Source organism: Tachysurus fulvidraco, chromosome 5, assembly GCF_022655615.1.
Source record: "Tachysurus fulvidraco isolate hzauxx_2018 chromosome 5, HZAU_PFXX_2.0, whole genome shotgun sequence".
In the NCBI taxonomy this organism is placed as follows: Eukaryota; Metazoa; Chordata; class Actinopteri; order Siluriformes; family Bagridae; genus Tachysurus; species Tachysurus fulvidraco.
In genome coordinates, this window is record NC_062522.1 from 17,966,118 (window position 1) to 17,980,379 (window position 14,262).

At 36.6% G+C, this 14,262-nt stretch overlaps 1 protein-coding gene across 2 annotated transcripts; it reads left to right on the forward strand.

Annotated features, from left to right (window-relative positions):
• The first annotated feature begins 957 nt into the window (after positions 1-957).
• On the forward strand, positions 958-11,804 carry ngfb (nerve growth factor b (beta polypeptide)). 2 transcript variants are annotated; one of them, XM_027146414.2, is made up of 3 exons: positions 958-1,430; positions 9,595-9,712; positions 10,827-11,804. In XM_027146414.2, exon 3 carries the CDS (start codon positions 10,841-10,843, stop codon positions 11,432-11,434), a length of 594 nt encoding a protein of 197 aa, XP_027002215.1. In that variant the 5' UTR covers positions 958-1,430; positions 9,595-9,712; positions 10,827-10,840; the 3' UTR covers positions 11,435-11,804. The 2 variants fall into 2 exon arrangements, with proteins under 2 accessions (XP_027002215.1, XP_027002216.1); XM_027146415.2 differs by having other exon boundaries at positions 9,598-9,712.
• The last annotated feature ends 2,458 nt before the right edge of the window (positions 11,805-14,262 follow it).

Below are 14,262 nucleotides of genomic sequence, written 5' to 3' on the forward strand. Positions count from 1 at the left end.
TTTCTGACACTGATATTTACCACTGGCAAGCACTTAATTCAGGAAATATTTTTTGGTCACAGCCCAGTATAAATATGTTTCCATACCCCAGGAATGCAAATTGTCCAGTGTTAATTATCTGTCATGAGTGAGAAAGTTCATAACAGAATTTTATATAAAATGAGACTACTTTTTCAGTATAGCACTCTTCAATCGGCCATGGTGCCAAATTAAGCCACAGCTTATTGAAAGATGGTTTATTTCCATCAAATTGGTGTTCTGACTTTGTAATCTTTTTGGACACCTGCTGTGTGTAATCCAGGAAAGCTCTGGAACAACTCACATTTTAAAAGCAGAATTCACCTCTGCAAAGTAGAAGCAATGTCTTAGACTAGCCATGGATTCATCTGTAGAAATATTTATGTATCTCTACAGAGCCTGTTTCAATTTCTCTTCAAAATTTCACATACTTTGGTAATCCGTGCAGTACCAGCACATATGTTTTCAATAGTGCATGGTTTTAGAAGCATTTGACATTGAGTTAACGTTCTGCCTGTATCTTTGTGAGAGTTTTGGAACGTAGAATGAATGACATGACAGTAAAGAAGTGCTCATTAAGCAGAAACCTGTAAATGTCATCAGGTTTTCCTATGCCAGGAGAAATTCAACTATATTAGACTTATTCTAAAAATATGGAATAGATTGCCGGGAGACTTTGGACAGATGTGTTGGACAAATGACCAACTAATGGAATGCCTTTTGAAAGAACTGTGTACATTTCCAGAGACTTGTAGAATTTAAGCCAAGTTGCATTGAAGCTGTTCTGGAGACATGTGATGGTCCAGCAGCCTACTATACACATTGTGTTGGGTTTTTTCTTTCTTTAATTTGTCACCCACCTTTTTTTCTCAAGTGACTGGGAACAGTGAAGGCCTGCAGCACATTAACAGAGTTTGTGAGGACTTAAGTCATGAATGGAATGCTAGTAATTGCTATTATCCGTTTGTCTGTGTAATTTAGGACTTGAGCTATTTCAAGAAGCTAACATCTGCACTGTTTATAGTTTTCCATCAACAGATGGAAGGTTACAGACGAGACAGGCTAAATGTCCCTCGTTAGAATTCCTATGAAATTTTGTGTGAGACAGAGCTGAATAATGAGAACAATAACAAATTGTCAGGCACTAGGACCAAGGGTATTCCCTACACAGAGGAGGCACTTAGACAGAGACTCTTACTCAAACTTTCACAGCAATCTGGTTCTCAGCCACTACAGAGCTGTATGGCACTGGATGATAGAAGAATTTGGTTTTCCTGATCTGGAATTTCGGATTATGTGGCAATCTGGGAGCTCCAGAACACTGGAATGTAAACAGCTTACATACAGACCTATGGAAAGTGTCAGAAAGGAACTGACAAGAATTGTTGAATACTGGAAGAAACACATTTGAGGTTTGAGCCACTGTTTTCTAACTAACTTTACACTCTGTAAGGGTCGTTTGTTATCAGTGTCAACTGCTTATGAATTTGTATGTGATTATTGGTTGTGATATATTTGATTATGGGTTTTTTTCTTAAATCATTTGACTTTAATCAGTAATACTCTAACAATTCTTCACATTCATATTTCTTGAATGGATTGTCATTAAGTAGCAAGTTACTGTACATTGGGGAGTTTGTGTGTGTGTGTGTGTGTGTGTGTGTTGGGAATGATATTTGGATTCTGCATATTTTCCACTTGAACATACATAATGTTGATATGTCCTTATCCTTTTAAATGGTAGTATATCTAATTTTTCATTGTGATCTTGTTAATCTTTGACATTGCTAGCAGTGGTATTCAACAAATCATCCCATTTGCTTATTTGAATTTAGGGAGTATAAAAACATTTTTCCTTGCATTCAAATTTTTGGCCAACAACACACACACACACACACACACACATACACACACACTATGCACATGACTCATATTACCTCAAGCCATATAGTAGCAAGGATGTAAGATTGGCAGCAGAAGAAATTTGCTTTTCTTATCTAACATATGATCATACTCCAGGCAGACTGTCATCACATTGCTTGTCATCATCACCAACTTTTATAACACGGTGAGCTTTATCTCAGTTACGCCTCTGTCACGCCTCAATCATTCATTATCTATTTATGAATATGAGCCATTACATCTCATTACAAACCTGGATCACACATGCAAGCCGTGAAGCGGAGCTGCTAACGATACTTGTTGACATGTTTACCAAGAGCATTTGTATGGTTTTGAATATACAGGTTTCTGGATCCTTTCATGGACTAAAAAAGGAAAAATGTACAGCAGTGTTAACAAAAGATTATTTGTAAAATTAATTTAGGCTTTCAAAGACACAATATCAGGTACTTTTACTAATGCAAACATTTCTTAAGTTTTGACCTGTTGTTTAGTTAAGGTGATATCTCTGCTTATCTCACTGGCACACAGGTCAAGCACTGATATTTTCCAGACATTTAGTAAATTCCTATTGACTCATGTATACACAACAGGGCAATTAATAGACTTTTACTCTCAGTTAAAAAGTTTATTAAACTTACTTATTTAGACTTGTCTAAATTAAACAAAACTCAAATGGTGCATATTTAGAAGCCATTGTCAATTAGCTGCTAATTTTACATCAATTAATGTGCTACGGCCCCCACATTCCATGACACACCATTCCATTTCATTTGTATAAAGAAACATTACTACATTTAAAAAGTTGTGGTAGTTCTATAGCTGTGTCCTGAATTCGATGAACAGGAACCTTTTAGTACTGTAGCACTAATCCATTTCAACAATTTTACAGAGTTATGACAACAGACCTAAGTAGGTTTGCTGTGTTGACCCCAGGGCTCCCCTTCAGAGCTGGGGATTACTCAAAGGATAAAAAGAGAAACTAGAGAAAACAAATATGTGGCCCAGGAGCCATGTTAAGAAAATAAACTCTGTCCAAGGACTGAGAGTCAATTATCAAGTTTCAGACTAAAGCAAACTGCTGAGTTGGCAGCATATTAATGATTCTGAGAACACTTAAAAAAAAATGTATGCCAAATTTATGCCAAATTGGATGTACCTCTGCAGATGGCGAGCAATTGTTGCACCGATGTATGACATAGCAGAGTAAATTCTGTCTCATGTTCTGTCTGAAGATACCAGCTATAGGGAGAATTATGTGCCAACATGTGGCTTCAATTCAAAAGCTATGAAATAAATACGACCCTGAAGGTATGCACCTTGTTCCTGTACAGCTGTAAATCAAAAAATTTTATATAAATTGTCTAAAATATTTACCATTTTCCCTCTGAAATAAGTTCAAGAGATGCAGGTGTTTCCCCCTGAGATCCTCTCTCGCACATCCTTTTTCCACTGTTCTGTAAACTGTTAGAATATGTTAGAGGCCTTTATCTAAGACTTGGGTTACAGCCAGAAGTCTTCTTTTTCTGTTTTCTGCAGTGCTGGTTAGTTTTCCCTTGTTTATCTAATAAGAGGCATTAGGGGAATAAGGGGAATATTATTATCAATTGCTATCAATTCCTTGTCAGTCATGTGATACTCCCTCTCATATGAATTAGATTTTTCCACATGCTGTATCAAAAGTTTAGCAATATTATAATTAAAATCAATAGTCAGTAGAAAGATTAAATATTTGTAGATTTGTGTATCTGTCGTGTCACCAATAGAATAATTTATGTGATCAGTTTACATGAACATATAAAATATGAAACCATAGTATATTAATAGATGGCAGATATGCATTGTATTTGCTTATATTAGCTGCTGTTTTGTATTTCCCACACCAGGGAAATGTATTATAGTTGGTAAGTGTATTATAGATGTACATGTGCCCTCTCCTCCAATTAACAAATGCATACAGCTGCTATAATGCATAATGCAAATCTTAACATCTGGGACAAAGTAGTATGGGGAAAACAACGAGAGTAAAGACTTTTAACCACAGTGCCCCAGGACAAGTGTTTGCTAATGGTGTAGTATCAGGATTGTAGGCAGCTAAGCCCTAAACCTCTTTTGGTACCCCATCTGGCTTAGGCTGAAATTGAACAAAGCTGAGAATACATTCCAGCACTGAGGAGCATGGTGAAATCAGACATAGTGGATCAAGCAAAATGAAAGTGGTTTACAGTGAATTCCTCATTACTGCTGCTAATCAGAAAATCCATTCATATGAAGAATCATTACTACATTTGAAAAGTTGGTTGTGGTTCTATAGCTGTGTCCTGAATTCAAGTGATTTCAGATCAGACTTTTCATTGCATAGAACAAAGTTTGGTATTGTTTGTACAGTACCTTCACAGTAGATCATAACAATTTGACTAAACTAACCAGGATATTTGTTGGAAGTCAGATATACTAAATCAAGTGCATATTCTTGTCGAGACATCTAAAACGTCCACTGGATCCAAAACATACTGAAATTTTGCTGATATTGAATGCAGTAGGCATAATTTATGGTCTTTGCCTGACAGAGCATTCCTCTTCATGTACCTCAGCATGGAGCATGTTTTCAGGTCTGAGAGGATGAGAATGTTGGCACAGATATTCCTAAGGGAATTTGCACTTACATATAGATATATTCAGTTTGTTTTTTTTTTAAATGGCATCTACAACCATTCTGGCTTGTAATGTCACGGTTTAGCTTCCATAAATTCTGAAAAAGTGTAAATGTCTTGTTTTGCTAGAGTGTTTTGGCCAAGGTTAGTGCTTTTAGAGAAGTATTCTTAAAAATGAGATTAAGTGATGTCATGGCCTGATGCCTGGATTTCACAATGGAAGGATTTTCCAAGCTGGGCTGTCAAAAATAATGTTTCTGTCAGTTTGTGACGATGCACATGTGACTCTGTGTCTTTCAAACATGCAAGTGCTATTTTCATTCAAATACACTTTGGTTTAAAAGTTTTGGCTTAAACGTGATATTGTAAATCCGAAGGGTATAAAGACATCCACGCAACCTTTGAATGTTGCCAAGAATGTTTTTTTTAGTTGGCAGAAAACATTTGGAAGCTCTGATTTCTTGCGTATGAGGCATATCACTAGGACCAAAGTGTAATTCTTGATGATTTCTTGGACTTTCATGGCCAGAGGTGCAAGACATTACAGTACTTTCTGGGTGGGAATAATGGTTTAGTTACCAGCTCACGGTATCAATCTATTTCTGGATATCTGCCAGCTCATCCACACAGAATTGTTCAGTCAGGCTTCTTTTCATGTTTGTTTGTCTGCCTTAGGATATGTTAACAGAAGTTGTTAAGCTATGTGAAAAGATTTGGTGTTGTGCTTCATGTGTCTCCAAGGCAGAATATTCCAGATTGCCTGGTGGTGTGTGAAAGGATGGAGATACAGACAGTAGTTGGGAATTGGAAGTCATGATTATCACTGGACAAATAATTGAGCAGAGAAACAAATTGTCTATTTTGCATTTTAAATGTAAATAATTACTAATCCTATGTTAAATGTTTCAGAACAGCATTTTAAGCCCATGCTGTAGGTTGACCACCTACAACTTGAGTTTACAATATACAGTATGTAAGAACATAAAGGACACTGTGGTATTAACACCTGTACTGACCTACAATGCAGGACAAAGTACCATTTGATAGTGTAGGTCTTTTTTCCACATTAATTAATTAATTAATTAATTAATTAATTACTCTCCTTAAGCAAAAGGACATAACCTAATAAATTTGTTATAACAGAGAAAATGTTTGACCTCTAAAGACTCGAATTTGGATGAACAATCCTGCCGCATTCCTGAATTTAATTGTCAATTCTACCTGGACGTTCGGATTCTGGTAATCACGTCCAAGACATATGGTTTGAATCTTTACACGATGACTGATTGCTACCAATTATAATAGATTCCCTATTGTAATTGAGCTTTTAGTCATATTAGACATTTTAAGTATTACAAACATAAAGGCTGTCATGGAAACAGAAAGAAAAGTTGACAGTTGGTCTGAATTGCATGCGATTATCCTCTGTAGACTGTTAACGCAAAACAATGGCCAAAGGCAAAATGGTTGTCTTAGTTCCCGGATTCCTAGCAAGCTGTAGCTAGCTGGCAGACGAAGCAAAGTTTCCTTTAAAGCACATGGCCTGAAGCACCGATCCGTTTGGAATGCCTTTTTGTCTTGAAATGCTTCTTTATGAATTTAGACCTATTTATTACAAGCTTACCTGTCTGTGAACAAGTATACATTTCCCAGAATTCTCCTGCACTCAAGCAAAATATTACTTAAGCATATATTTGTAATCAGGCTTTCAGAATGGAATTAAGTTCTGTTGTACCTTAGAAAGGCATAGATATACATATAGGAACAATTTATTAGGAACACTATGCTAATACTGGGAAGGACCTCCGTTGCTCTCAAAAGCCTTCTTTGAGGCATGAATTTACAAGATGTTGGAAATATTCCTTTGAGATTCTGTTCCACGTTGACATGATTGTATCACACAATTCCTAAAGATTTTTTCAGTTGGACTTTCATGATTTGTTAAGAAGGTAAATTGTGGCACATGGTCAGGAAAAATACTCAAAAAGTCTATGGCGTTCAAGTGATTATTGACAGGTTCAAAATGTGCCAAGAAAGCATTGTCCACACCATTACACTACATTCATTATCCTGGACTATTGACATAAAACAGGTTGGGTCCAAGCATTCGTTATATTGGCATTCTCATGCTACCATCTACAGTATGTGCCTCAGCAGAAATTGAGATTCGTCAGAACAGGCTTTGGTGAAAAGAGTACCCCATGTTGTTTCCCATCTGCCTCAAGGTTTGACATGTTGTACATTCTGAGATGCTTTTCTGCTCATCACAATTGTACAGATTGGTTATCTGAGTTACTGTAGCCTTTCTGTCTGCTCAAACCAGTCTGGTCATTCTCCACTGATCTCTCTAAACAACAAGGTGTACTCTGAGTAAACAGTTGTGTGTGAAATATCCAGATCATCAGTTAGAGAAATATTCAAACCAGCCTGCCTGGCACCGACAGTCACGCTACAGTCAAAATCACCGAGATCAGGTTCCCCCCTCTCTCTGATGGTTGATGTGAACTTCACCTAAAGCCACAAGCCTGTATCTACATGATTTTATACATTGCACTGCTGACACATGATTGGCTAATAATTGCGATGTTTAGTGAATGAATAGGTGTACAGGTGTTAAAAATACCACAGCAAATGTACATTTCATAAATTACTTGCTCATTTTTCCCTGTGTCCTACAAAATGTAATCTCATGTATAGTCTCTTTCTCTGGAAACTACTGCACTGCAACTTCTTCTTCGTAAGTTATTGGAATAACCACAGTTACATCTTGTTTTGCCTTACTCTTCAGATTTGCATTATATTGTATAACAGACACATATGAAGTTTCACATACACCCCTGTGTTGGTATTATGGCTGGTTATGAACACAGTCTATGGTCTTAGTGGAATCTCAGGGATGGTCTATAGCAGCTGATAATTTCCTTGTGGTTTGGGACTATGCTTTCAGTATACAGTTGAATACTTGCATTTTTGCTGAGGTAAAGTCTCTGAGGTACACCTTAATCATCAAGTTGAAAAATTTGTGAGCATTGGTTTTATTATTTCTGGAAATGCCGCTAATGGTTTGGAAGTGCAGTTTCTTGTTCCACATGTTGAAAATATTTTCAATATTTAATTTATTAAAAGGTTATTGATCAGCGTATTAATTGAAATCTGTAGATATAGAAATTTGAATTTATTAATCATCATCATTTCTCATTATGTCTTATTTACTTACTTTTCTTATCTTATCTTACTTCCACAAAAAAATTAGAAACATGTGTATATTCGTACATCAACATTTTCTCCCAGTTTTTGACTGGTACCGGACCTGTATTAATGCAGGCAGACCACACACAGACATGCAGACAGATGCACAACACCTCTGACCTGTCTGCCTGACAGGGGAAGTTGTCCTGCACATTCCAGAATGACAAGACTTCCCATGGCAGTTTACCGCTTGTCAACTTTCTGAGATGTATCACAGGTGTGTGGGAAAAACTGCATACTGCTTTGAACTACTATCTGGCTTCAGCTGAACTGTTAAAATTCTTGACACTCATATAAATGCTCCATATAGAACTGTATATAGTATATAGAACTGAAAAAATGATTGGTATTTTAGTAAATACTGCACCCCAAACTGTCCTATGCTTTAAATGACAAGATTATTCTTATCTATTCTAGGTACAAACGTAGAGCAGATTAAAATTCAATTCCATGCACCCAGGACCTTATCAAATGCTTTCCACATAAATAATTGTTTGCAAATATGTGATGTATGTGTATGTATACATATGCAATTTTAGACTTGCTTTTCCACCAACAATAATGAATAGATTCAGTAAGGAGGGAGCATAAGGTCAGGCTTTACTTTAGAAATCTTTGGGTACATGTTTTGGTACCATGTGATTTGTGCAAAGCTAGAGAAGCTCCATAATTATTTGTGATGTACTCGTTGTAGCAGAATAGGATTAGAATTTATTGTAAGATTCATGTTTCAGGAATCCGAACTAGCAGTTCCTAGTAATTTTCTGAAATATTGCGACATGAGGCAAAATGGTATGTTGTATGCTTTCTTTCAGATGTACTTTTCACCATCCAGTGGTAAACATTTTCCCTGGTGCCACACTTTAGGAAAGGATCTTAGCATCTTGCAGGGCTATGAATAAGAGATGATATATAGTGGGTGAGATTAAAAAATAAATGTTGGAGCCCATGATATTGAATGTGTGCTGTGAAGGCCGGTGCTGGGTGTCATAGGCTGTCGGTTCAGAGCCAACACGAAGCCACAATTTATCCATGTGTTTTTCACACAAGAATGCTCATGGAGGGTTTTCCTCCAGGCGGTGGCTTTCACAGGCCTATGATTGCAGATAAGAATGTGTGTGTGTGGTTTGTGTGTGTGTGGTTGTGACTTAAGGGGTTCACATTTCCCTTTTGAAAGGTGTGCCAGTGGGAAACTGTATGAAAATGGGCTGTGGTTTTGTAGGGTGATTATTGAATCCTCTAGGTTCTACGTGTCGCCATGACCATTGGTGGCCCTGCTAGACAGAATGCTTTCGCTAGATTTAACTAGACTGCAATCCAGTTAATGAGTGCTAGATCAGCACCTAAGGTTTTTTAGACCAACTAAGCAAAGCCACAAATGCAGACACACGAATAAGCTACCTTACATTAACAATGGAAGGAAAACCACTGTTCATGCTCTGCATACGTGACATTAGACTGATAAAACTGCCTGTGGTGATGGAGCTGAACTAGTTTAAGTAATAGTTGCTGGAGTGTAACAACAGTGTGAGCATTGCGATTTATGTTTCAAATGACTACAGCAATTTTGTGTTATTTGGCTAGTGTGTGTTTTAGATTTTTTTAGATATTCCCTACCTTGTCCCCAGGATTTCTGGGATAGGCTCTGGAGGCTCGCTGACCCAGACCTGAAAAATGTGGTTACTGAAGAGGAATAAATGAATGAAAAGTGGAGAATCCTGAATTTTAGAATTGCTCTGATATTTAGCTAATTGGGCTTTTTGTCTTTCAGAAGCAGAGAGCTTGTTGGAGCTAATGACACAACACTAACTGATCAGACCATGATGAACACCCAGTACTCCCCCTGAGCTCAGACAGGAAAGACGAGTTCACCCGGACACGTCTCACAGGTATACAGTTTAATTTTCCTGAAAAACATACTTTTAATTTCAGACTGTGCCCTTCTTCAAATTATAGGTAGTTATAGTCGCCTGAGTCGCTGCTTTGAGACAATGTCATTTGTTAAAAGCGCTATCCGAATAAACTTGAATTGAATTGAATTATAGATGAAAAGAATATTCTGTGAATTGTAAACTTTTTGGTCAAATGGTACTGTATAAGGCAAACACTAGGAAATACAGAATAGGATGAAAACCATCTAATTTAATATCAGTCTTTTCTGTATATCACATGATTAAAAGAGAAAATGCTATTTTTATGTCATTTTTTGAGAGGCGTATTCTTACTTTTGTTTAATGTAAAGCTGACAGTAGTGCATAGCTGTCTCACACCTGATTATAGCCTTTTGTGACGTTTATTTTTAACAACAGGGTCGACTGACTAGAGCATATGCTGGAAAGTGAACCCGTGATTTTTCTACATTTTATATCTTTTATCTGTCTTCTAACAAAATCAAACCATTCACAGACTATATCATTCATATCTATAAGTCAAGGTGAACATACTGTACCACTGATGTGAGCATACCACTTACTGAGGTTGTAAACAAACCTACAATTTAAATGAAATCTAATAGTGAAATCTTTAAAAAAAATCTATGATTTCTATTCCTTTTTTATTGACCTGCCCTTATATTTTGTTGTCAATCACTGTTGTGTCGCATAACAATTAAAAAGCATTATGTTTTTGAGATTTAAGATTCAATTCATAGTTTATATTTGTAAAGAAATTTAAATGCTGTGTTTTACTGTCTTGCATCTGTTTATTGCAGTAAATTGATAAATATTAAGACCTTTATCTGTATTACACAAAAACAGATCATCCTGATATATTACAAAGAATTTAATTATTAACAGACAGATTAATGGTCACAGCAATACATGTTTAATCTCACAAATTCAAGAAGGCACAAGAAAGTATACTCAAGATTAAATGCTATATACAGTAACTACTTCACATTAGCTTATCCTGCTAAACAGTTATACCAATATACGATAACACCTGTAGTAATTACAGTGTATCTAATATACTATTATTTTAATTGTGGTTATATTTCCCCTCCAGGTCCTGGTTTGCCCATGCAGTGGTCCATGTTAGCCCTGCTGCTCCTGTTCTGCAGCCACAATTTGGCACTGCGAGCGGGCGATATCTGCCCACAGGACAGCAAGCATGAGCAGACAGTTGACTCCACACCCAGAGTGGACCCCAAACTCTTCAACAAGAGGCGCTACCGGTCGCCTCGCGTGCTTTTCAGTGAACTACCCCCTGATTCAGAGCCTACAGAACATCAGGGTTCAAAGGACAGGACAAAGAGGCGAGCAGGACAGCCACAGAGTCGTGGCGTGTACTCGGTGTGTGAGAGCGTCAGCTTCTGGGTGGGTAATAAGACAAAAGCAACAGACATCTCAGGAAACGAGGTAACCGTGCTGCCTGACGTCAACATCAATGACGTCAAAAAAAAGCAGTATTTCTTTGAAACAGTGTGCAGCGGTGCAAGAACTGGGGGCTCTGGGTGTCTGGGGATTGATGTGCGCCACTGGAACTCATACTGCACCGACTCGCACACATTTGTAAGAGCATTGACTTCTTTTAAGAACCTGGTGGCCTGGAGACTTATTAGGATCAACGTAGCCTGCGTGTGTGTGCTCAGCCGCAAGTCGTGGAGACAATGACAGTCTGTCATATAAAGGTTGACTTTTATGTTGATCATATTATATGTGTGATATTCCAAACCCAGTAATAATAATAAAAAAAACCATTCCATCAAATAAATTAATCAATAAAAAGTTTATGAACAAGGCATTCATTTCATATGCCTTATTACTATCAATCATTTTATGGCCTTATGGAAGTCTGTATCAAGCCATATGATGACATCTGTAGCACAACATTAGTATCCTATTATTTTTCTTGATGGACATGCTTAGTTGATATACTGACTACAGAGATTGTAGAGAACAAAAATGCTTGTCTATGATGACTGCATGTGTTATGCATATTTTGTTATTGTTATTGTTATTTATTAAATTTGGAACATTATTATTTTTCTGTGTATTGTGGGTCTAACAATGAGATTTATTAAATGAGAGACAGTTAGAGTTATATGCTTTCCATTTCAAAATGTTTTTTTTATATTAGTTTAATTAAAACCCTATGAGTTGAGTATCTATTCATGGCACCATGTGTAAAAATCTGTGTTTTATGCTGCCTTAAAATATGAACAACGCATGTTAAACGACTCAGAATCAATATGGTCTGCTCTACTTCACACCCTGCTCCAGATGGTATATTTCTTTCAAGCATGAGGGAGGAACACATGGAGATTTATTGAAATTTTATTTTTTTCTTCCATGGCTCAGTAGAGCAAAGAGACAAAGAAGTTTCAGGAATGAACTGACCTGCCAAATCAAGCTGTCTAGGACATTGTTTTTAAAATCAACGAAAAATCCAAACATCACAATCAGTATCCCATCAGCCATTTTATCTTGTTTTGATTTGGTTGTTTAAAAAAAAAACGGATCTTTGCATCGATATGGCATGTGCCATGTTGAAGTACTCAGGAAGACGTCATGTCAAAAGTCAGGACCATGGCCTAATGATGAGGTCATGCCTGAGGACCTGGAATCTTACTACTTGGATATCTAATGTCAAAGATCACAGATCATTTTTACTCAGAGACATAACCGATAGGATTACAGATTACAAATGACATACTTAGTCAACTCTTGTTTGTGTTCTGTGATTGGCAGGGTCATGCCACGGGCCAGGGTTACCATGATATTTTAAACAAAGCCTTCCACCATGCCCGCATAGGTCTCCACATTCTCCCTTTCTCTCTCTATCTCTCTCTCTCTCTCTCTCACACACACACACACACACACACACACACACACACACACACACAATTTTAAATCAACCAATAGTCAGTTTAGAAGAGATTGCACCGACATGCAGCTTCAAACCCATTGCTGATTCTCTTTGATGGCAGCATGAATAATATTCTTTGATGAATGAGCATTAGGCACAGGATTTCCTGTTCTTTTGTCACCATGCATTGCAGATCAAAACAGTACTAATCACAGTCTCACTGGGGGATGAGGGGTGTGAGAGATTACACAAGAGCCTTCAATGACTTGATTAGGAATGTAATTTCTTTATTCTTATTTACTTTTTACAAAATGAACAATCTAAGGTGTAACTGTTTATAGGATCCACATCTGCCACATGAAAAGATCAAATCAGTCTCCAGGAAAGGGTAATAAGTTTAATATGATTTGAGGATTCAGTTATAATCACATGACTCTATTAGAGGTATGGTAACAATATACCATTTTTAGAAAATCTTACAGAACCTGGAAAGAACTGGACTGCTAACATGACGCTTTTGAAATGGAAAACAGTGAACATTTATGAAGGCACAGCATCGCCCCCTAATGCTGCTTCAGCAAATTTATCTGTTAGATGGGAATTGATTCTGAAAAAAAAAAAAAAAAATAGTTGTACTGTGCATTTGAATCGTCCCTTCATATTACTTAAAAATAATATACAAAAATAATGAAATTATGTTTCCCGTACGATTTAATGAAATTAAAATTATATTCAAAAACATTACATTTAATAAGGACATTGCAAGGAAATTAGAAAATTGGTGCTTGGAAATCACAATTTTTTTTGACTGCAGCTAAAAAAAATCAAAGAATGTTAATGATTATTTTTATTAGAAACATGAACATTGATAGAGGAATAAAATATGTTATGTTGCAGTTTCTTAAAAAAAAAAGAAAGTCATTTTTCTTTCTTCACCTTCACATTAATGTCTTTAAAGGTAAAAAAAATAAATAAATAAATAACAGCTTATAAAAAATTCATGCTTCATTGGGTTCATAATCTGTGAAGAGCACCTGACACTCTAAACCACTAGGGGGCGACTTACTCCTAAGGAAAGAGTCAATTTTGTCACTGTCAATAATAATGGTACGTAATTCAAAGCATTTGTGTGTAAATTTTAATTTTGCGGAGTTGGATCCCAAAATTTACGGCCACGACAGTTTACAGATACGAGATTTTGCGTGTTTGTTCAAATACAACTCCAAAATGTACGACTATGACAGTTTACACACACAACGCTTGTTTTCACAACACCTCTTTTTCACACACGAAAACGGTCTGCGAAACAACTGTCAAAAATACGTCATCACGTTCACAGACGTTATCTAGGAAATGTAGTGGAGTAAAAGTGAAAGTTGACATAAATTTAAATAGCGAAGTAAAGTACAGATACGTGACATTTCTACTTAAGTACAGTAACAGAGTATTTTTACTCCGTTACATTACAACACTGCTCATCGTCTCAGGTAAGTTGGTTTTTCCTTCCAAATTCGGACATGTTTAAGGGTTAGTTATCACTAATAACAGAGAGGAGTAATATTACAGAGACAGGTTAACTATAGTAAGTAAGATTAGCTCTCAGAGTAAGGTTACATTAGGTGCTTAAAGAATA